The sequence below is a fragment of the Babylonia areolata genome, chromosome 35 (genome assembly GCF_041734735.1).
Source record: "Babylonia areolata isolate BAREFJ2019XMU chromosome 35, ASM4173473v1, whole genome shotgun sequence".
Taxonomy (NCBI): Eukaryota; Metazoa; Mollusca; class Gastropoda; order Neogastropoda; family Buccinidae; genus Babylonia; species Babylonia areolata.
Window position 1 is genome coordinate 9709973 of NC_134910.1, and position 25902 is coordinate 9735874.

General features: G+C 48.8%; 1 protein-coding gene across 1 annotated transcript in view; it reads right to left on the minus strand.

Annotated features, from left to right (window-relative positions):
- Positions 1 to 822: 822 nt before the first annotated feature.
- Positions 823 to 25902, minus strand: part of LOC143277795 (neogenin-like) — a 109310-nt gene continuing 84230 nt past the window's right edge. The window contains exons 16-24 of the mRNA XM_076582698.1: positions 24982 to 25153; positions 12574 to 12713; positions 10345 to 10452; positions 9263 to 9457; positions 7129 to 7291; positions 5994 to 6226; positions 4490 to 4606; positions 3338 to 3517; positions 823 to 962 (exon numbers count right to left, since the gene is read on the minus strand). Coding sequence (XP_076438813.1) covers positions 823 to 962; positions 3338 to 3517; positions 4490 to 4606; positions 5994 to 6226; positions 7129 to 7291; positions 9263 to 9457; positions 10345 to 10452; positions 12574 to 12713; positions 24982 to 25153 — 1448 coding nt within the window. The remainder of the gene's footprint in view (positions 963 to 3337; positions 3518 to 4489; positions 4607 to 5993; positions 6227 to 7128; positions 7292 to 9262; positions 9458 to 10344; positions 10453 to 12573; positions 12714 to 24981; positions 25154 to 25902) is intronic.

Below are 25902 nucleotides of genomic sequence, written 5' to 3' on the forward strand. Positions count from 1 at the left end.
CATTTTGTGTTCCAGCAGTAGTAGTCACAGTGTGCCAATGCTTTGCGTAAAAGCAGTTGTAGCAATAGTGTGTCAACGTCTTGTGTACCAGCAGTAGTAGTGACAGTGTGTCAATGTTTTGCGTATAAGCAAAAGTGGCTACAGTGCGTCAACATTTTTGTGTACCAACAGTAATTGCTACAGTGTGTCAACGTTTTTGTGTTCCAGCAGTAATTCCTACAGTATGTCAAAATTTTGTGTTCCAGCAGTAATTACTACAGTATGTCAACGTTTTGTGTTCCAGCAGTAATTACTACAGTATGTCAACGTTTTCTGTTCCAGCAGTAATTACAACAGAATGTCAACGTTTTGTGTTCCAGCAGTAATTGCTACAGTATGTCAACGTTTTTGTGTTCCAGCAGTAATTGCTACAGTGTGTCAACGTTTTGTGTTCCAGCAGTAATTACTACAGTATGTCAAAGTTTTGTGTTCCAGCAGTAAAAGCAGTAATTACTACAGTATGTCAAAGTTTTGTGTTCCAGCAGTAATTGCTACAGTATGTCAACGTTTTGTGTTCCAGCAGTAATTGCTACAGTGTGTCAACGTTTTGTGTTCCAGCAGTAATTACTACAGTATGTCAACGTTTTGCATTCCAGCAGTAATTACTACAGTATGTCAACGTTTTGTGTTCCAGCAGTAATTGCTACAGAATGTCAACGTTTTGTGATCCAGCAGTAATTGCAACAGTGTGTCAACGTTTCGTGTACCATCAGTAATTGCTACAGTGTGTCAACGTTCTGTTTTCTAAAAGCATTCGTGGCTGGCTACAGTGTGTGAAAGGGGTCAGGGGGTTAGTGGGTGCGGAGGGTGTGGGGGATACATGCCATAGCCAATTCTGGTGACGTAGCCGTCGTCAGTGCCATCGAGGACAGCACCACGATCCTCGCCATCCTCACTCTCGCTGGTGGTCATCGCTCCTTTGTCTGCAACATCACCCGCATGCCATGCATCGTGCACAGAGAGAGGGAGAGAGAGAGAGAGAGAGGGAAAGAGGAGTGTGAGTGAGTGAGTGTGTGCGTGTATGTGCTCATGTGTGTGTGTTGGGCGGCACCCGCTCTGTCCAGTGTTTCATGGATTTCCGTGTCGATCAAGAGGAATAGATCAGTGCACTGCTGTTTTTGTTTATCTTTAGGGTGTGTGTGTGATGAGTTTCATTTTATTATGGAATGTCCCAATTATGATCAGTTACAAAACAGATATGTTCCTAAAAAATATTTGTCTCCAAAATCGGTTTTTAATTTTTGTAATATGCTCAAAGGAGGCAAAAAAGTCATTTTCGCTGTAAGTAAGATGATTAGATTTGCAAATGTTGCCTAGTTATACTTTTGGAGTTAAAAGATATTTGTGTTTTCTCAACTTTTATGTGACATTGTTGTGTATTTGGAAATGTTTGTTCTGGGCACGAAAAGATTATTTTGCAGTAATCCTCCATACTCCAATAGGAGTGAAAGGATAATTAAAACTTGAAACTTGAAACTTGTGTGTGTGTGTGTGTTGTGTGTGCTGCCCCATTGTGTTTACCGTTTCAGTGGCATTACTCCCACACTGCTCATCCAGTCCCCTGTACACAGCTACGCTCTTGTTTGACGTGTAACATATAGCGTCCCGCATTTGTTTTGGGTTACCCGTTTCTTTGATGTGTCAACAAAACTGTTTGTTACCTAGGCACAATGGAATCACCAAATGCAAGCTATGGTGGTTGAAAATAAAGAGTTTCTGTACAAACTCTACACATTAGTCTTCAATGAATTACATCCCCAAAGATAAGAGATTCTGTACAAAGTGTTGACATCAGCCCTTGATGAATAACATCCTTAAAAATAACAATTTCTGTACAAATTCAATATCTAGCCTTCGACGAATTACATCGCTGAAGATTAGAGTTTCTGTACAAATTCTATATTCAGTCTATGGCGAACTACATCCCTGAAGAAATGAGTTTCCGCACAAAATGTAAACATCAGTGCTCGATAAATTATATCCCTAAAGAAAAGAGTTTCTGTACAAACTCCAACACCCCACTAAGCACCATTTCTCACCCACCACCTCCATCCAAAGCCATCCCATGACTGTGTAAAAACTGGCACTGTCGCTACATGGTGTCGTTACACCATCCACAGGTTCTCCCATGTTTCAGGTCAATTCTGTGTCTGCGTTTTGGACTACCAACCAGTGCAGGTGAGTGTTCAAGACGAGTCTTTGATTAATGTGTCATTTGTGTGGAAGCAAGCGGTGCAGGTCAGAAAAAAAAATGCAGGTGATGATAGCAGACAGTGAAGATAAAGAGCATCATAACTGCACACTTCTTCATCACATACTAACTCTGAGATGAATCAGACATGCACACACACACATACACAAAAAAAAGAGTCTGGCATGTTAGCTTTCAGCTATGGTTAGTTGCTCACTCCGTGCAAACTGATGCAAAATTGTGGATGTATGGACGGACAGACAAGACAGATCAACAGACACACAAACACACAGAGTATCAGTGTAATGATTAGTGTTCTGTGTCGCTAGGTTACTATAGAGCATTCTTTAGCATCATTCACACAGCACTCTACATCAGTATCTTTTTTCCTGTTTTGCTAATTATTATCTTACAAAACAAAACAACCAAATAAAGCAGGATAAAAAAAATTATAAAAAAAACAGGAGAAAATGTATGTGCAAACATGTAAAACTTCTGAAATTCTACGCTGCTCGAAACAGCTACTGACACTGTTTGAAGTAATCTGACACTGCCAATGTTAAGAAAATAAGCCACAGATATTGTTTAAAATGATCAGCTACTGATAGTATTTATAATCCGCTTTCAATATTGTTAAAACTATTCAGCCCATTTATGCCATTTTATATTTAAAATATTCAGTCCTTGATGGTGCTAAAAATAATCAGCCGTTGATTTGTTCACAATAATCAGCTGTAGATGCTGTTAATCACTGATGTTGTTCCTAACAATCAGCCATGGAAAATGAAATCAACCAGATAAACACTACTGGATTTTCCACATCTCTCTCTCATCCATATTCTTTCCATTAAAAAAAACAAACATACATTATTCAAATATGAAAATGTGATTTTTTTTTTTAAACAAAACTTTTCAACAGCGACCAGAAGAAAGAAGAAGAAGAAAAAAATTGACAGAAAAGGAAAAAAAAGTTAGATTAAAAATAAATTTTTAAAAACCAGCCATTTTCCAAATGCTCTCCAAATCACAGCGCACAAGAGACACGAACAAACATGAGCATCGACAAAAAACAAAACACACACACACACACACACAAAAGACACTCACTCTGAGTGGAGTGGGGGATGTCGCCAGCGTGCACCCGGGGTGGCTGGGCCCCGGTGTACTGGGTGTTGTACTGGGTGCGCGGGTACACGGGTCTCATGCCCACGGGTCCCCCCTGACCCATGCCCCCGTCCCCGTAGCCCAGGATGTGGCCGTTGGGGAGCGCCGTCACCGTGGCCACCGCTGTGCACACGCGTTCAGACACAACACGGTACACAGGTTGATCCAAGTCCAAACAACACATGACAGTACACAGTGACTAATCAGGTCCAAACATGGAACTCGTGCCATCCGTCCACACATCACACACACACTCACAAACACCTACACACCACACACCTACAACACACACACAACACAAATACTGAACTCACACACACACACACACACACACACACACACGTTCCCCAGGCCCACTCACACACAAAACTTGACAGACACCCCTCAACACCATCATCAACATTCAAACACCCACAGCCACACCAACACACACACACACACACCCATCCGCCCCCCCCCCCCCATGCCCCCCCCTCCCCCACACACACACACAACTTTATCAACATTCAAATACCCACACAGCCACACACAAACACAGACATCCACACACACATCACACACCATCATCAACATTCAAACACACACACACACAGACATCAACACACACACACACATCCCCACACACACACACCATCATCAACATTCAAACACACACACACAGAGACATCAACACACACACACACATCCCCACACACACACACCATCATCAACATTCAAACATACACACACACAGACATCCACACACACACACACATCCCCCCCCCCAACACACATCCCCCCACACACACCATCATCAACACTCTAACACACACACACATCCTCCCCCCCCCCCAACACACATCCCCACACACACACAGTCATCAACATTCTAACACACACACACACAACCACAACAAGAGACATCCACACCCACACACACATCCCCCCACACACACAAACACTTTCATCAACATTCAAACATCCACACCAACACCCACACACATCCATCCCACCCCCCTCCCCCCAACACACACACACACAATCACCCCACCCCCTACCCTCAAACACACATCCACACACACACACACACACAAGAGGCAAAACCAGCAGACATACGTTCTCTGGGAGGGCCCTGGCTGTCGACGGGCAGAGTGATGGGTTTGGGTCGGATGATGTTTCTGGGCTGTACAGGCTGGTACCTCTCCTCCCCACTGGAGGGGTAGCCGCTTTCACCTGCACACAGTCACCTTATTTCTAGTTCTTCTTCTTCTTCTGCGTTCGTGGGCTGCAACTCCCACGACGGATCACCTTCTCTCCAACACCACCGTCATTTCCTTACAATCAACCACACACTAGCCACCCACCAGCTGCTGTGGCCAAGCGGTTAGCGTCGCAGACTGACAACTGGGAGGTCACAGGTTTGAGCCCCATTAGAGGTGGCTGACTGTCATGTTTTGATGTGAGCCAAGCAGTGTAATGTCACAAGGAATCAATGTGTGAACGGATATTTGAAATTCTGCCATTATATATCATAATTTCGTTGTGAACTGGGCGTTATAATATCACACAGATCAATGTCAGAATGAATATTTACTGTTCTACCTGTATTAATCTTGACATGGAATGACTGATATTCAGAACTTCTAAGTGTATACTATTATACTTTTTATCAGCAAATATTTGTCTGAACAAAATATGTTGGGGAGGGGGAAAATTTTTTTTAAAAGAGCAACATAACATTTCCAATAGCAATAAGAGAGAGAGAGAGAGATGGAGGGTGGGGGGGGGGAGAACAAAAGAGAGACATTTCTTAAGATTTTACAAGTTACTGAGAACCATCAAAGAAAACACACAAAAAATTCCACCCCGCCTCATCAACCCACACACACACACCATCACCTTCCCGCTCACCACTTCTTCCCCCACACCCATCACTCACCTACACACACAGACACAAAAATCCCATCCCCCATCACCAACCCAAACATATCACCACCCTCCTACCCCCTTAACTGACCCACACATACACTATAACCTTCCCACCCACCACTACATCTCTCACTCACCCATGCAAATAGCCCTCCCCCCCTCGCCCAACCCCCTCTTCACCACACACACACACACACACACACCTCCCCAAACCCACACACACACTCATCCACGCAAGAGCCTCCCCTCACCTCTCCCTCACCCCATACAAGAGCACCCCCACCACCACACCCACACCCTCCAAAACACCCCCACCCCCATCCCCTTCTCTGCACACTCACCGACCTAAGAACTGTGCTTCCTCTCGTTGGTGTCAAAGAGGGGGGGAGGTCGTCGAGGTGCTCTGTGGAGGCTTGCCACACCCCACAAACCCCCCCCCCACACACACACTCACCCACGCAACAGCCCCCAAACTGCATCCACACCCCCTCCAAAACACTCCACCCACCCTCCACCCACACTCACCAGCCGTAAGAGTTGCACTTCCTGTCACTGGTGTCATCAAGGGGGGGGGTGAGGGGGGGTGGTTGTCTTCCAGTGGAGGCCCACCACACCCCACAAACTCTCACTCACCCACACAAGAGCACCCTCACGATTACACCCCACAACACTCCCCCCGCCCCCAACTCACCGACGTAGGAGTTGCGCTTCCTCTCGTTGGTGTCGACAGGGGGCAGGTCATCCAGGCGCTCCGTGGAGGCGTGGGAGCCGCGGGGGAGGGTGCTGGTTGCCACGGAGACGGAGGACTCTGAGCGGCGGCCCTTGTCCATGCGTTGCAGCTCCATGTGGGAGGGCTGGTGGATCCACAGGTCCGGGGGCACGTCCTTCGACGTCGCCTTCACTGGCTTCACCGGGGACTTGTAGCTGTTGCATGCACACACATGCATTGTGGTTGGGTTGGGTTGTGGTTGGGTGTTGTGTTGTGGTTGTGTTGTGTTGTGGGCACTGAGTTGAGTTGGGAGTTGGAGTTGGAGGTGAGGTGAGGTGAGGTGATGTGATGTGATGTGATGTGATGTGATGTGATGTGATGTGATGAGTTGAGTTGAGTTGAGATGAGTTGAGATGAGTTGTTGTGTTGTGTTACGGTGTGATGTGCTGTGTTGAGTTGTGTTGTGGTTGTGTTGTAGTTGTGGTGGGTTTTGGTGGGTGATGTTGTGGTTGCGGTGTGTTGTGTTGTGCTTTGTGTGTTGTCGCCTTTGCCGGCTTCACCAGAGACTTGCAGCTGTCACACACACACACACACACACACACACTGAAGTTGGGTTGGGTTGGGAGTTGGCATTGCGTTGTGCTGTGCTGTGTTGTGATTTGTGTGCTGTCGCCTTTACTGACTTTATCGAGAACTTGTAGTTGTCACACACACACACACACACATATATTGGCGTTGGGTTGGCGTTGGGTTGGGTTGGTGGTGCTGTGGTGTGGTGTGGTGTGTTGTGCTTTGTGTGCTATCACCTTCACATGAAACTTGCAGCTGTCACACACACACACACACAGACACACACACACACACACACTCATTGTGGTTGGGCTGGGTTGGGATGGGTTGTGTTGTGGTGTGGTGTGATGTGTTGTGCTGCTTTGCATAGTCACCTTCACCAAGGACTTGTAACTGTCGCAGACACACACTCACACATGTACATTGTGGTCGAGGTGGGCTGGGGTTTGGGTTGTGCTGCGCTGTGCTGTGCTGAATTGTGCTGTGCTGTGTTGAGCTGTGTTGTGCTGTTGTGCTGGACAGTCTGGTCGCTTTCACAGTGCATTACCTTCCCCTGTTCTGCATGTTGTCGCGGCGCCGACAGAGGAACACAGTGACGATGGCAATGACGACGACAAAACCAATGCCGGCTACGCAGGCGACGATGATGATGATGATGTTCATGGGCAGACCTTCAGACTCCTCCGACTCCTGGGCGGCTCCTTCAGGCACTGAGACCACGCACACAGCACAGGCACAAGTTTTACTGCTGTTCTGTCTGTCTGTCGGCGGAAGTTTGACCGCTCTTCTATCTCTCTATCAGAGGGAGGGGTTGTTCGTTTATTCTTTTGTGTAGCATCTTTTCACTATCAGTGATATTAGACGACAAAAAAAAAATATATATATAATTTTCAAAAAAGTGGGGAGGGGGAAGGGACGGGTTGTGTGTTTATTCATATGTTCACTTTTCACTTATCGTCTCCATATTTACCCGTTCATTTATGTGTTTGTCTTCTATCTCTCTATCCATGGTGAGGGATTGTGTGTGTTATCGATATGTGTTTTTATTGTCTCCATATTTACCAGTTCATTTATATATTTGTCTTCTATCTCTCTATCCGCAGGAGGGGTTGTGTGTGTTATTCATTTATATGTTTGTTGTCTCCATATTTACCAGTTTATTTATGTATTTGTCTTCTATCTCTCTATCAGCAGGAGGGACTGTGTGTGTTATTCATATGCTGTTTGTTGTCTCCATATTTACCCGTTCATTTATGTGTTTGTCTTCTATCTCTCTATCCATGGTGAGGGACTGTGTGTGTTATCGATATGTATTTTTATTGTCTCCATATTTACCAGTTCATTTATGTTTGTCTTCTATCTCTCTATCCATGGTGAGGGATTGTGTGTGTTATCGATATGTATTTTTACTGTCTCCATATTTACCAGTTCATTTATGTATTTGTCTTCTATCTCTCTATCCGCAGGAGGAGTTGTGTGTGTTATTCATATGCTGTTTGTTGTCTCCATATTTAACAGTTCATTTAAGTATTTGTCTTCTATCTCTCAATCTGCGAGAGGGGTTGTGTGTGTTATTCATTTATATGTTTGTTGTCTCCATATTTACCAGTTCATTTATGTATCTGTCTCCCATCTCTCTATCCGTGGGAGGGGTTGTGTGTGTTATTCATTTATATGTTTGTTGTCTCCATATTTACCAGTTTATTTATGTATTTGTCTTCTATCTCTCTATCCGCAGGAGGGACTGTGTGTGTTATTCATATGTACGTTTATTGTCTCCATATTTACTAGTTCATTTACGTATTTGTCTTCTATCTCTCTCTTGTGTGTGTTATTCATATGTTTACTTATCATCTACATATTTACCAATTCATTTAGGTCTTTATTTACATATTTGTCATAGGTACTTTTTTGTGCATTTATTTATTTAGCTACTCATTCACAAGTTGTTGTCTTTTTATACTTATTTGCTAGTTCATTTATGTATTCATTTATTTATCTGCCACAGGTACTTTTTGAGTATTTATTTAGCTGTTTATTTTCAAGGTTATTTTCAAATTTATTTATCTTTTATTTGTTCTGTTTGCTTATCAATTCATTCATTTATTCATCTATCTATTCATGTATTTCTTTATTTACCAGTATCCATTCATTTATTCAATTCAATCATTCAAGATCATTCCATCTGTTCACATACTTATTTCTTGATTCAACCATTCAGTGTGTCACATGTTCACAACAACAACAACAAAAAACGAGTGCTTTCAGAGCCACACACACACACACACTTACTTACAACACCCACTCACTACACACACACACACACACACACACACTCACAACACACACACACACACACACACACACACAAAAACTCCACCCCCTCCCAACACTATCCAATATTCACAACAAACGAGCGCTTTCAGAGCCACACATACACACACACACTCACCCTCACAACACTCACTACACACACACACACACACACACACACACACACCCTCCCTCCCTCCCTCCCAACACTATCCCATGTTCACAACAAACAAGTGCCTTCAGAGCCACACACACACACACACACACACACTCACCACACACACCCCCCCCCACACACACACAAACAAACAAGCACCCACTCACAACACACACACACTCACAACACACACACACACACACAAACTGACCAGCAGGGGTGCGGTACTTGACGATGCGGGACACAGGCCCGTAGCCAATGGCGTTGCGCGCCTGCACCTTGAAGTAGTAGGTGGTGTCCTTGGTCAGCTTGGTGATGACGGTGGACAGCTTGTCGCCCAGCACCCCCTCCAGCACCCAGTCACGGTCCTCCTGGTCCGCGTCCGTCGTGTAGTAGATCAGGTAGCCTGTGTGGGGTGGGGGGGAGAGATATGCAGGGTGGGGGAGTAAGTACACAGGTGTGCAGGAACACAGACACACACACACGCACGCATGCACGCACACACACACACGCGCACACACACACACACAGTTCCCATCCTCCTGATCCGCGTCCGTCGTGTAGTAGATCAGGTAGCCTGTGTGGGGGCGTGGGGGGAGATGCAGGGTGGGGGAGTAAGTACACAGGTGTGCAGGAACACAAACACACGTGCGCACGCGCGCGCGCACACACTCACACGCACGCACGCACGCACACACACGCACGCACACGCGCGAACACACGCACGCACCCGCATGCACGCACGCACGCACGCACACACACACACACGCATTCACACACTTACACACACACACACACACACACACACACACACACACACACGCATTCACACACACACACACACACACACACACGCATTCACACACTTACACACACACACACACACACACACACACACACACACAGTTCCTATTCTCTTGATCTGCGTCCGTTGTGTAGTAGATCAGGTAGCCTGTGTAAGGCGGGGCAGATGCAGGTTGGGGGAGTAAGTACACAGGTGTGCAGAAACACACACACACAATGACACACACACACACACACACAATGACACACACACACACACACACAATGACACACACACACACACAATGACACACACACACAATGACACACACACACACAATGACATACACACACACACAATGACATACACACACACACACACACACACACACACACACACACACACACAAATGACACACACAATGACACACACACAATGACACACACACACACACAATCACACACACACACACACACACTAAGTCCACACACTTCACTGTTCACACTGACCTGTGATCTGGCCATTGGGTCTCTGCGGTGGTTGCCAATGGATACTGACAGCCAGCGGGTCGTTGGCCAGGGGTACTGGGGTCAAATCCCGGGGTTCCGAGCCAGGTGCTGACACAGACAACACAGGTAAGATCATGTAGGATGTTTGATGCTAACTCACACAACATATAACATAGGTAATGCTATGTGGAGTGATGGCCTAGAGGTAACACGTCCGCCTAGGAAGCGAGAGAATCTGAACGCACTGGTTCAAATCACGGCTCAGCCGCCGATATTTTCTCCCCCTCCACTAGACCTTGAGTGGTGGTCTGGGCGCTAATCATTCGGATGAGACGATAAACCAAAGTCCCGTGTGCAGCATGCACTTAGCGCACGTAAAAGAACCCATGGCAACAAAAGGGTTGTTCCTGGCAAAATTCTGTAGAAAAATCCACTTCGATAGGAAAAACAAATAATAAAACTGCAAGCAGGAAAAAATACAAAAAAATGGGTGGTGCTGTAGTGTAGCGACACACTCTCACTGGGGAGAGCAACCCGAATTTCGCACAGAGAAATCTGTCGTGATAAAAAGAAATACAAATACAAATATAAATACAAAAATGTGATGCTAACATTGACAATGAACAAGGCAACGTTACATAGCAGGTTTGTCGCCAAAAACACAGACGTGATGTTATATATAATGCTTGATGCCAACACACACAACAAACAACACAGGTGATGTTATGTAGGATATTTAACGCAAACACATACAACTTACATCACAGGTCATGTTTTACAGGGTATTTTATGCCAACACTGACAATGTAAAACAATGGTATGCCAGACGTTTTGACACTAACACAAACAACATACAACACAGGTAATATCATGTCGAACGCTTGATGCCAACACAGACAACATACAGCGCGGTTTATGTTAAGTTGGACATTTTGACACTAACACAGAGAACAAACAACACAGGTATTCTGATGTAAGACACCACATGGTAATGCTATTTGGATGTTTAAGGCTAACACAGACAACATGTAACAAGGCTAACACAGACAACATGTAACAAGGCTAACACAGAGAACGTGTAACACAGGTAATGCTATCTCAGACATTCTGACACTACGGCTAACACTGAGAACGTGTAACACAGGTAATGCTATCTCAGACATTCTGACACTAACACAGGCAACAAATCAAATCAAATTATGGTGCTCAGAGCCTCGATGACCACTAAGGCCATCTCAAGGCTATCACCACGTTAATACCTACTACAAATCATGGGTAAAAAAAAAACACAAAAAACAAACCAACTAATAAAAACGAGTCACCGCTTTAAGCTTTCCACTCAAAGTTTAAAGTACCTTCCACAGTTTAAAACCTTCAAATCTGATTAAAAATGTTCACTTCTTTCAACAAGTCCATCAGCATCTAAACGGAGTCTTCAGAGAAAGCGCCGTGTAATGTCTGTGTCTAATGTCATGCAGATCCCAACAGTCAGGGAGTACAGGTTTCACGGTGAGAGGCTCATCACAGGGAATACATCAGATGACACATAACACAGTTCCTTTTACATGGCACGTCTGACACTAAAACATGACTCAGCGTAATGTTATGTTAAGGATGTTTAATGCTAACGCAGACAGCATAGCCAATATCATGTTGGGCATTGGATGCAAACAATTCTTCTTCTGCGTTTGTGGGCTGCAACTCCCACGTTTACTCGTATGCATACGAGTGGGCTTTTACGTGTATGACCATTTTTACCCCGCCATGTAGGCAGCCATACTCCGTTTTCGGGGGTGTGCATGCTGGGTATGTTCTTGTTTCCATAACCCACCGAACGCCGACATGGATTACAGGATCTTTAACGTGCGTATTTGATCTTCTGCTTGCGTATACACACAAAGGGGGTTCAGGCACTGGCAGGTCTGCACATATGTTGACCTGGGAGATCGTAAAAATCTCCACCCTTCACCCACCAGGCGCCGTCACCGTGATTCGAACCCAGGACCCTCAGATTGACAGTCCAACGCTTTAACCACTCGGCTATTGCGCCCGTCAAGATGCAAACAATGACAACATACAATACAGGTCATGTGACATGGCATGTTTGATACCAACACAAACAATACAGGGTTATGCTGCAAAGGACCAATGTTAACACAGCCAACATACAACACAAGTCATATCATGTTCAACGCATCACGCTCACACAGATAACAGATGCCTACAGACCTGCTTCAAACGTGGTGTTGGTGACGGACATGGACCATTCACTCTGCCGACGTCCGTTGATGACACGCACCACAAACACGTACTGCGTGTTGGGTCGAAGGCCATCAATATGGGCCACCAGGTCTGTGGCGTTTAAAAATCTGTTCCCAACACAGACAAGACTTTCGTCAAGCATGAGGCGAAACACCAGCAGCAGACAAGAAAACTGGCACCGTGCAAAACAACCAACAACAAGAGAGGCAAGGCCTTCAAGACTCACTTGTGATTAATTAAGTCCCCTAGCATTAATTACAGAGTAATTTCCCTTTTTTACTATCTGCACAAAAACGTTTGCAAAATAAATAAAACTTCCATGCTTAGAAAAAGAAGTTCCTGTTTGAACAAAAAATGATAATAATGACTGCTCTTGTTGTTGGGTCAGAATATCAGATCAAAGTGCCAAGTTTAGAGAATACAAAAAATATAAATATAACAGTAAATGCAGTTTGCATATAATTAGGCTTCATTATTTTTTTTTTTTTTTTTTTTTGGTGCCCATCCCAGAGGTGCAATATTGTTTTAAACAAGATGACTGGAAAGAACTGAATTTTTCCTATTTTTATGCCTAATTTGGTGTCAGCTGACAAAGTATTTGCAGAGAAAATGTCAATGTTAAAGTTTACCACGGACACACAGACACACACACAGACAACCGAACACATAGACTCACTTTGTTTACACAAGTGAGTCAAAAAGCGTTTGAACCAAAAGTGTGTTTTGGTACCATTTGCTCAGAAGATTGTGTGCGCACACACACACACACATGCACACACACACACACATGCACACACACACGCACACACACACATGCACACACAAACACACACACACATGCACACACACACACACACACACGCGCGCGCACATGCACACACATACACACACACATGCACACACACACATACACAACATAAAAGAAATGATGTCCAACCAATTACTGTTGTTTCAAATAGATGAGTCCCTGTTACATAGCCCAATAGGACTGTTTCTATGATACGACTTCTTTGATATTCAATTCTGTTTTAATTTTCGTTTATGTTGTTAATTGCTGTTTCACAGATATTTACATATTGTTGATTCTGTTGTTCTAGTCTATCGTTTCTCTGTGCATCCCCCTTTAAGTACCATCCCCACCACACTCCCATCTTCTACACACAAACATGCGCACGCACACACACACGCACACACACACACACACACACACACACACACAGAGAAACAAACACGTCGAATATCACTCAAAGTGAAAAGACTCTGAATCAAAAGAAAGAACACAAGACTCACACACACACAGACTCAATCACAAACACACCCACACACACACACACACACCAGGAAACTAACACACCACCAGTCACAGCCACCACACACCACCGCAGGAAACTAACACACCACCAGTCACAGCCACCACACACACACCAGGAAACTAACACACCACTAGTCACAGCCACCACACACACACCAGGAAACTAACACACCACCAGTCACAGCCACCACACACCAGGAAACTAACACACCACCAGTCACAGCCACCACACACCACCGCAGGAAACTAACACACCACCAGTCACAGCCACCACACACCACCAGTCACAGCCACCACACACACACCAGGAAACTAACACACCACCAGTCACAGCCACCACACACCAGGAAACTAACACACCACCAGTCACAGCCACCACACACCACCACAGGAAACTAACACACCACCAGTCACAGCCACCACACACCACCAGTCACAGCCACCACACACCAGGAAACTAACACACCACCAGTCACAGCCACCACACACCACCGCAGGAAACTAACACACCACCAGTCACAGCCACCACACACACACCAGGAAACTAACACACCACCAGTCACAGCCACCACACACACACCAGGAAACTAACACACCACCAGTCACAGCCACCACACACACACCAGGAAACTAACACACCACCAGTCACAGCCACCACACACCAGGAAACTAACACACCACCAGTCACAGCCACCACACACCACCGCAGGAAACTAACACACCACCAGTCACAGCCACCACACACCACCGCAGGAAACTAACACACCACCAGTCACAGCCACAACACACCACCAGTCACAGCCACCACACACCACCACAAACCACACCAGGAAACTAACACACCACCAGTCACAGCCACCACACACCACACCAGGAAACAACACACCACCAGTCACAGCCACCACACACCACCACAGGAAACTAACACACCATCAGTCACAGCCACCACACACCACCGCAGGAAACTAACACACCACCAGTCACAGCCACCACACACCACCGCAGGAAACTAACACACCACCAGTCACAGCCACCACACACCACCACAGGAAACTAACACACCACCAGTCACAGCCACCACACACCACCGCAGGAAACTAACACACCACCAGTCACAGCCACCACACACCACCACAGGAAACTAACACACCATCAGTCACAGCCACCACACACCACCGCAGGAAACTAACACACCACCAGTCACAGCCACCACACACACACCAGGAAACTAACACACCACCAGTCACAGCCACCACACACCACCGCAGGAAACTAACACACCATCAGTCACAGCCACCACACACCACCGCAGGAAACTAACACACCACCAGTCACAGCCACCACACACCACCACAGGAAACTAACACACCATCAGTCACAGCCACCACACACCACCACAGGAAACTAACACACCACCAGTCACAGCCACCACACACCACCGCAGGAAACTAACACACCACCAGTCACAGCCACCACACACCACCGCAGGAAACTAACACACCACCAGTCACAGCCACCACACACCACCAGTCACAGCCACCACACACCACCAGTCACAGCCACCACATACCACCAGTCACAGCCACCACACACCACCGCAGGAAACTAACACACCACCAGTCACAGCCACCACACACACACCAGAAAACTAACACACCACCAGTCACACACCAGAAAACTAACACACCACCAGTCACAGCCACCACACACCACCGCAGGAAACTAACACACCACCAGTCACAGCCACCACACACCACCGCAGGAAACTAACACACCACCAGTCACAGCCACCACACACCACCAGTCACAGCCACCACACACCACCAGTCACAGCCACCACACACCACACCAGGAAACTAACACACCACCAGTCACAGCCACCACACACCACACCAGGAAACAACACACCACCAGTCACAGCCACCACACACCACCACAGGAAACTAACACACATCAGTCACAGCCACCACACACCACCGCAGGAAACTAACACACCACCAGTCACAGCCACCACACACCACCGCAGGAAACTAACACACCACCAGTCACAGCCACCACACACCACCACAGGAAACTAACACACCACCAGTCACAGCCACCACACACCACCACAGGAAACTAACACACCATCAGTCACAGCCACCACACACCACCGCAGGAAACTAACACACCACCAGTCACAGCCACCACACACACACCAGGAAACTAACACACCATCAGTCACAGCCACCACACACCACCGCAGGAAACTAACACACCACCAGTCACAGCCACCACACACACCAGGAAACTAACACACCACCAGTCACAGCCACCACACACCACCGCAGGAAACTAACACACCATCAGTCACAGCCACCACACACCACCGCAGGAAACTAACACACCACCAGTCACAGCCACCACACACCGCCACAGGAAACTAACACACCATCAGTCACAGCCACCACACACCACCACAGGAAACTAACACACCACCAGTCACAGCCACCACACACCACCGCAGGAAACTAACACACCACCAGTCACAGCCACCACACACCACCAGTCACAGCCACCACACACCACCAGTCACAGCCACCACATACCACCAGTCACAGCCACCACACACCACCGCAGGAAACTAACACACCACCAGTCACAGCCACCACACACACACCAGAAAACTAACACACCACCAGTCACACACCAGAAGACTAACACACCACCAGTCACAGCCACCACACACCACCGCAGGAAACTAACACACCACCAGTCACAGCCACCACACACCACCGCAGGAAACTAACACACCACCAGTCACAGCCACAACACACCACCAGTCACAGCCACCACACACCACCACACACCACCAGTCACAGCCACCACACACCACACCAGGAAACTAACACACCACCAGTCACAGCCACCACACACCACACCAGGAAACAACACACCACCAGTCACAGCCACCACACACCACCACAGGAAACTAACACACCATCAGTCACAGCCACCACACACCACCGCAGGAAACTAACACACCACCAGTCACAGCCACCACACACCACCGCAGGAAACTAACACACCACCAGTCACAGCCACCACCACAGGAAACTAACACACCACCAGTCACAGCCACCACACACCACCGCAGGAAACTAACACACCACCAGTCACAGCCACCACACACCACCACAGGAAACTAACACACCATCAGTCACAGCCACCACACACCACCGCAGGAAACTAACACACCACCAGTCACAGCCACCACACACACACCAGGAAACTAACACACCACCAGTCACAGCCACCACACACCACCGCAGGAAACTAACACACCATCAGTCACAGCCACCACACACCACCGCAGGAAACTAACACACCACCAGTCACAGCCACCACACACCACCACAGGAAACTAACACACCATCAGTCACAGCCACCACACACCACCACAGGAAACTAACACACCACCAGTCACAGCCACCACACACCACCGCAGGAAACTAACACACCACCAGTCACAGCCACCACACACCACCGCAGGAAACTAACACACCACCAGTCACAGCCACCACACACCACCAGTCACAGCCACCACACACCACCAGTCACAGCCACCACATACCACCAGTCACAGCCACCACACACCACCGCAGGAAACTAACACACCACCAGTCACAGCCACCACACACACACCAGAAAACTAACACACCACCAGTCACACACCAGAAAACTAACACACCACCAGTCACAGCCACCACACACCACCGCAGGAAACTAACACACCACCAGTCACAGCCACCACACACCACCGCAGGAAACTAACACACCACCAGTCACAGCCACCACACACCACCAGTCACAGCCACCACACACCACCAGTCACAGCCACCACACACCACCACACACCACCAGTCACAGCCACCACACACCACACCAGGAAACTAACACACCACCAGTCACAGCCACCACACACCACACCAGGAAACAACACACCACCAGTCACAGCCACCACACACCACCACAGGAAACTAACACACCATCAGTCACAGCCACCACACACCACCGCAGGAAACTAACACACCACCAGTCACAGCCACCACACACCACCGTAGGAAACTAACACACCACCAGTCACAGCCACCACACACCACCACAGGAAACTAACACACCACCAGTCACAGCCACCACACACCACCGCAGGAAACTAACACACCACCAGTCACAGCCACCACACACCACCACAGGAAACTAACACACCATCAGTCACAGCCACCACACACCACCGCAGGAAACTAACACACCACCAGTCACAGCCACCACACACACACCAGGAAACTAACACACCATCAGTCACAGCCACCACACACCACCGCAGGAAACTAACACACCACCAGTCACAGCCACCACACACACCAGGAAACTAACACACCACCAGTCACAGCCACCACACACCACCGCAGGAAACTAACACACCATCAGTCACAGCCACCACACACCACCGCAGGAAACTAACACACCACCAGTCACAGCCACCACACACCACCACAGGAAACTAACACACCATCAGTCACAGCCACCACACACCACCACAGGAAACTAACACACCACCAGTCACAGCCACCACACACCACCGCAGGAAACTAACACACCACCAGTCACAGCCACCACACACCACCGCAGGAAACTAACACACCACCAGTCACAGCCACCACACACCACCAGTCACAGCCACCACACACCACCAGTCACAGCCACCACACACCACCACAGGAAACTAACACACCATCAGTCACAGCCACCACACACCACCGCAGGAAACTAACACACCACCAGTCACAGCCACCACACACACACCAGGAAACTAACACACCACCAGTCACAGCCACCACACACCACCGCAGGAAACTAACACACCATCAGTCACAGCCACCACACACCACCGCAGGAAACTAACATACCACCAGTCACAGCCACCACACACCACCACAGGAAACTAACACACCATCAGTCACAGCCACCACACACCACCACAGGAAACTAACACACCACCAGTCACAGCCACCACACACCACCGCAGGAAACTAACACACCACCAGTCACAGCCACCACACACCACCGCAGGAAACTAACACACCACCAGTCACAGCCACCACACACCACCAGTCACAGCCACCACACACCACCAGTCACAGCCACCACACACCACCGCAGGAAACTAACACACCACCAGTCACAGCCACCACACACACACCAGAAAACTAACACACCACCAGTCACACACCAGAAAACTAACACACCACCAGTCACAGCCACCACACACCACCGCAGGAAACTAACACACCACCAGTCACAGCCACCACACACCACCGCAGGAAACTAACACACCACCAGTCACAGCCACCACACACCACCAGTCACAGCCACCACACACCACCACACACCACCAGTCACAGCCACCACACACCACACCAGGAAACTAACACACCACCAGTCACAGCCACCACACACCACCGCAGGAAACTAACACACCACCAGTCACAGCCACCACACACCACCGCAGGAAACTAACACACCACCAGTCACAGCCACCACACACAACCACAGGAAACTAACACACCACCAGTCACAGCCACCACACACCACCACAGGAAACTAACACACCATCAGTCACAGCCACCACACACCACCGCAGGAAACTAACACACCACCAGTCACAGCCACCACACACACACCAGGAAACTAACACACCATCAGTCACAGCCACCACACACCACCGCAGGAAACTAACACACCACCAGTCACAGCCACCACACACACCAGGAAACTAACACACCACCAGTCACAGCCACCACACACCACCGCAGGAAACTAACACACCATCAGTCACAGCCACCACACACCACCGCAGGAAACTAACACACCACCAGTCACAGCCACCACACACCACCACAGGAAACTAACACACCATCAGTCACAGCCACCACACACCACCACAGGAAACTAACACACCACCAGTCACAGCCACCACACACCACCGCAGGAAACTAACACACCACCAGTCACAGCCACCACACACCACCAGTCACAGCCACCACACACCACCAGTCACAGCCACCACACACCACCAGTCACAGCCACCACATACCACCAGTCACAGCCACCACACACCACCGCAGGAAACTAACACACCACCAGTCACAGCCACCACACACACACCAGAAAACTAACACACCACCAGTCACACACCAGAAGACTAACACACCACCAGTCACAGCCACCACACACCACCGCAGGAAACTAACACACCACCAGTCACAGCCACCACACACCACCGCAGGAAACTAACACACCACCAGTCACAGCCACAACACACCACCAGTCACAGCCACCACACACCACCACACACCACCAGTCACAGCCACCACACACCACACCAGGAAACTAACACACCACCAGTCACAGCCACCACACACCACACCAGGAAACAACACACCACCAGTCACAGCCACCACACACCACCACAGGAAACTAACACACCATCAGTCACAGCCACCACACACCACCGCAGGAAACTAACACACCACCAGTCACAGCCACCACACACCACCGCAGGAAACTAACACACCACCAGTCACAGCCACCACCACAGGAAACTAACACACCACCAGTCACAGCCACCACACACCACCGCAGGAAACTAACACACCACCAGTGACAGCCACCACACACCAACACAGGAAACTAACACACCATCAGTCACAGCCACCACACACCACCGCAGGAAACTATAACACTACCAGTCACAGCCACCACACACACACCAGGAAACTAACACACCACCAGTCACAGCCACCACACACCACCGCAGGAAACTAACACACCATCAGTCACAGCCACCACACACCACCGCAGGAAACTAACACACCACCAGTCACAGCCACCACACACCACCACAGGAAACTAACACACCATCAGTCACAGCCACCACACACCACCACAGGAAACTAACACACCACCAGTCACAGCCACCACACACCACCGCAGGAAACTAACACACCACCAGTCACAGCCACCACACACCACCGCAGGAAACTAACACACCACCAGTCACAGCCACCACACACCACCAGTCACAGCCACCACACACCACCACACACCACCAGTCACAGCCACCACACACCACACCAGGAAACTAACACACCACCAGTCACAGCCACCACACACCACACCAGGAAACAACACACCACCAGTCACAGCCACCACACACCACCACAGGAAACTAACACACCATCAGTCACAGCCACCACACACCACCGCAGGAAACTAACACACCACCAGTCACAGCCACCACACACCACCGTAGGAAACTAACACACCACCAGTCACAGCCACCACACACCACCACAGGAAACTAACACACCACCAGTCACAGCCACCACACACCACCGCAGGAAACTAACACACCACCAGTCACAGCCACCACACACCACCACAGGAAACTAACACACCATCAGTCACAGCCACCACACACCACCACAGGAAACTAACACACCACCAGTCACAGCCACCACACACACACCAGGAAACTAACACACCATCAGTCACAGCCACCACACACCACCGCAGGAAACTAACACACCACCAGTCACAGCCACCACACACACCAGGAAACTAACACACCACCAGTTACAGCCACCACACACCACCGCAGGAAACTAACACACCATCAGTCACAGCCACCACACACCACCGCAGGAAACTAACACACCACCAGTCACAGCCACCACACACCACCACAGGAAACTAACACACCATCAGTCACAGCCACCACACACCACCACAGGAAACTAACACACCACCAGTCACAGCCACCACACACCACCGCAGGAAACTAACACACCACCAGTCACAGCCACCACACACCACCGCAGGAAACTAACACACCACCAGTCACAGCCACCACACACCACCAGTCACAGCCACCACACACCACCAGTCACAGCCACCACATACCACCAGTCACAGCCACCACAAACCACCGCAGGAAACTAACACACCACCAGTCACAGCCACCACACACACACCAGAAAACTAACACACCACAAGTCACACACCAGAAAACTAACACACCACTAGTCACAGCCACCACACACCACCGCAGGAAACTAACACACCACCAGTCACAGCCACCACACACCACCGCAGGAAACTAACACACCACCAGTCACAGCCACCACACACCACCAGTCACAGCCACCACACACCACCACACACCACCAGTCACAGCCACCACACACCACACCAGGAAACTAACACACCACCAGTCACAGCCACCACACACCACACCAGGAAACAACACACCACCAGTCACAGCCACCACACACCACCACAGGAAACTAACACACCATCAGTCACAGCCACCACACACCACCGCAGGAAACTAACACACCACCAGTCACAGCCACCACACACCACCGCAGGAAACTAACACACCACCAGTCACAGCCACCACACACCACCACAGGAAACTAACACACCACCAGTCACAGCCACCACACACCACCGCAGGAAACTAACACACCACCAGTCACAGCCACCACACACCACCACAGGAAACTAACACACCATCAGTCACAGCCACCACACACCACCGCAGGAAACTAACACACCACCAGTCACAGCCACCACACACACACCAGGAAACTAACACACCATCAGTCACAGCCACCACACACCACCGCAGGAAACTAACACACCACCAGTCACAGCCACCACACACACCAGGAAACTAACACACCACCAGTCACAGCCACCACACACCACCGCAGGAAACTAACACACCACCAGTCACAGCCACCACACACCACCACAGGAAACTAACACACCATCAGTCACAGCCACCACACACCACCGCAGGAAACTAACACACCACCAGTCACAGGCACCACACACACACACCAGGAAACTAACACACCATCAGTCACAGCCACCACACACCACCGCAGGAAACTAACACACCACCAGTCACAGCCACCACACACACCAGGAAACTAACACACCACCAGTCACAGCCACCACACACCACACCAGGAAACTAACACACCACCAGTCACAGCCACCACACACCACCGCAGGAAACTAACACACCACCAGTCACAGCCACCACACACACACCAGGAAACTAACACACCACCAGTCACAGCCACCACACACCACCACAGGAAACTAACACACCACCAGTCACAGCCACCACAGGAAACTAACACACCACCAGTCACAGCCACCACACACACACCAGGAAACTAACACACCACCAGTCACACACCAGAAAACTAACACACCACCAGTCACAGCCACCACACACCACCGCAGGAAACTAACACACCACCAGTCACAGCCACCACACACCACCGCAGGAAACTAACACACCACCAGTCACAGCCACCACACACCACCGCAGGAAACTAACACACCACCAGTCACAGCCACCACACACCACCGCAGAGAAAATGTCAATGTTAAAGTTTACCACGGACACACAGACACACACACAGACAACCGAACACATAGACTCACTTTGTTTACACAAGTGAGTCAAAAGGATTTGAACCAAAAGTGTGTTTTGATACCATTTGGTCAGAAGATTGTGTGAGCACACACAAACACACATGCACACACACACACACACACACAAACACAACATAAAAGAAATGATGTCCAACCAATTACTGTTGTTTCAAATAGATGAATCCCTGTTACATAGCCCAATAGGACTGTTTCTATGACACGACTCTCTTGATATTCAATTCTGTTTATATTTTCGTTTAGGTTGTTAATTGCTGTTTCACAGATATTTACATATTGTTGATTCTGTTGTTCTAGTCTATCATTTCTCTGTGCATCCCCCTTTAAGTACCATCCCGACCACACTCCCATCTTCTACACACAAACGTGCGCGCACACACACACACACACACGCACACACACACAGAGAAACAAACACGTCGAATATCACTCAAAATGAAAAGACTCTGAATCAAAGAAAGAACACACGACTCACACACACAGACTCAATCACAAACACACCCACCCACACACACACACACACCAGGAAACTAACACACCACCAGTCACAGCCACCACACACCACCACAGGAAACTAACACACCATCAGTCACAGCCACCACACACCACCACAGGAAGCTAACACACCATCAGTCACAGCCACCACACACACACCAGGAAACTAACACACCACCAGTCACAGCCACCACACACCACACCAGGAAACTAACACACCACCAGTCACAGCCACCACACACCACCACAGGAAACTAACACACCACCAGTCACAGCCACCACACACACACCAGGAAACTAACACACCACCAGTCACAGCCACCACACACCACCACAGGAAACTAACACACCACCAGTCACAGCCACCACAGGAAACTAACACACCACCAGTCACAGCCACCACACACCACCACAGGAAACTAACACACCACCAGTCACAGCCACCACAGGAAACTAACACACCACCAGTCACAGCCACCACACACCACCACAGGAAACTAACACACCACCAGTCACAGCCACCACACACACACCAGGAAACTAACACACCACCAGTCACAGCCACCACACACCACCGCAGGAAACTAACACACCACCAGTCACAGCCACCACACACACACCAGGAAACTAACACACCAACAGTCACAGCCACCACACACACACCAGGAAACTAACACACCACCAGTCACAACCACCACACACACACCAGGAAACTAACATACCACCAGTCACAGCCACCACACACACACCTGGAAACTAACATACCACCAGTCACAGCCACCACACACACACCAGGAAACTAACACACCACCAGTCACAGCCACCACACACACACCTCAGGAAACTAACACACCACCAGTCACAGCCACCACACACACACCAGGAAACTAACACACCACCAGTCACAGCCACCACACACACACACACACCAGGAAACTAACACACCACCAGTCACAGCCACCACACACCACCGCAGCACTCCAGAGCCTTACTTGTTCTTGCCCCGAGGCAGCGCGGAATAGCGCACTGTGTAGTAGCGGTAGTCGACAATCTTCTGGCTCTTGCCCAGCGAGTCGTCGGCCCAGGTCAACACGATGGTGGAAGAGGTCAACACAATGGCCTTCAGGCCAATGGGAGGAATCATGGGAGTCGCTGGCTCCTCCGCTGCAAACAATCGGAGCATACATCCATGACAGAGCTATTACGCTGTTTAACCAATTGCAAACATTCGGAGCATACATCCATGACAGAGCTATTATGCTGTTTAACCAGCTGCAAACAATCGGAGCATACATCCATGACGGAGCTATTACGCTGTTTAACCAGTTGCAAACATTCGGAGCATACAGCTATGACGGAGCTATTACACTGTTTAACCAGCTGCAAACAATCGGAGCATACATCCGTGACAGAGCTATTACGCTGTTTAACCAATTGCAAACATTCGGAGCATACATCCATGACAGAGCTATTATGCTGTTTAACCAGCTGCAAACAATCGGAGCATACATCCATGATGGAGCTATTATGCTGTTTAACCAGTTGCAAACAATCGGAGCATACATCCATGACAGAGCTATTATGCTGTTTAACCAGCTGCAAACAATCGGAGCATACATCCATGACCGAGCTATTATGCTGTTAAACCAGCTGCAAACAATCGGAGCATACATCCATGATGGAGCTATGACACTGTTTAACCAGCTGCAAATAATGAAGAATATACAACGGATGTATGTGTATTTATGTGCACTTATGTGTCTGCAGTAATCATGTTTAACATGACTATGTAATGGGTGTTTTATGTATTCATGTACGGAAAACTAGAGGAAATGTGTTCATACATAAGACACTCCATATGTCTTTTCTAGAAAACAATATATGGACTGTGTCATATTACGTCAGCTAAGCAA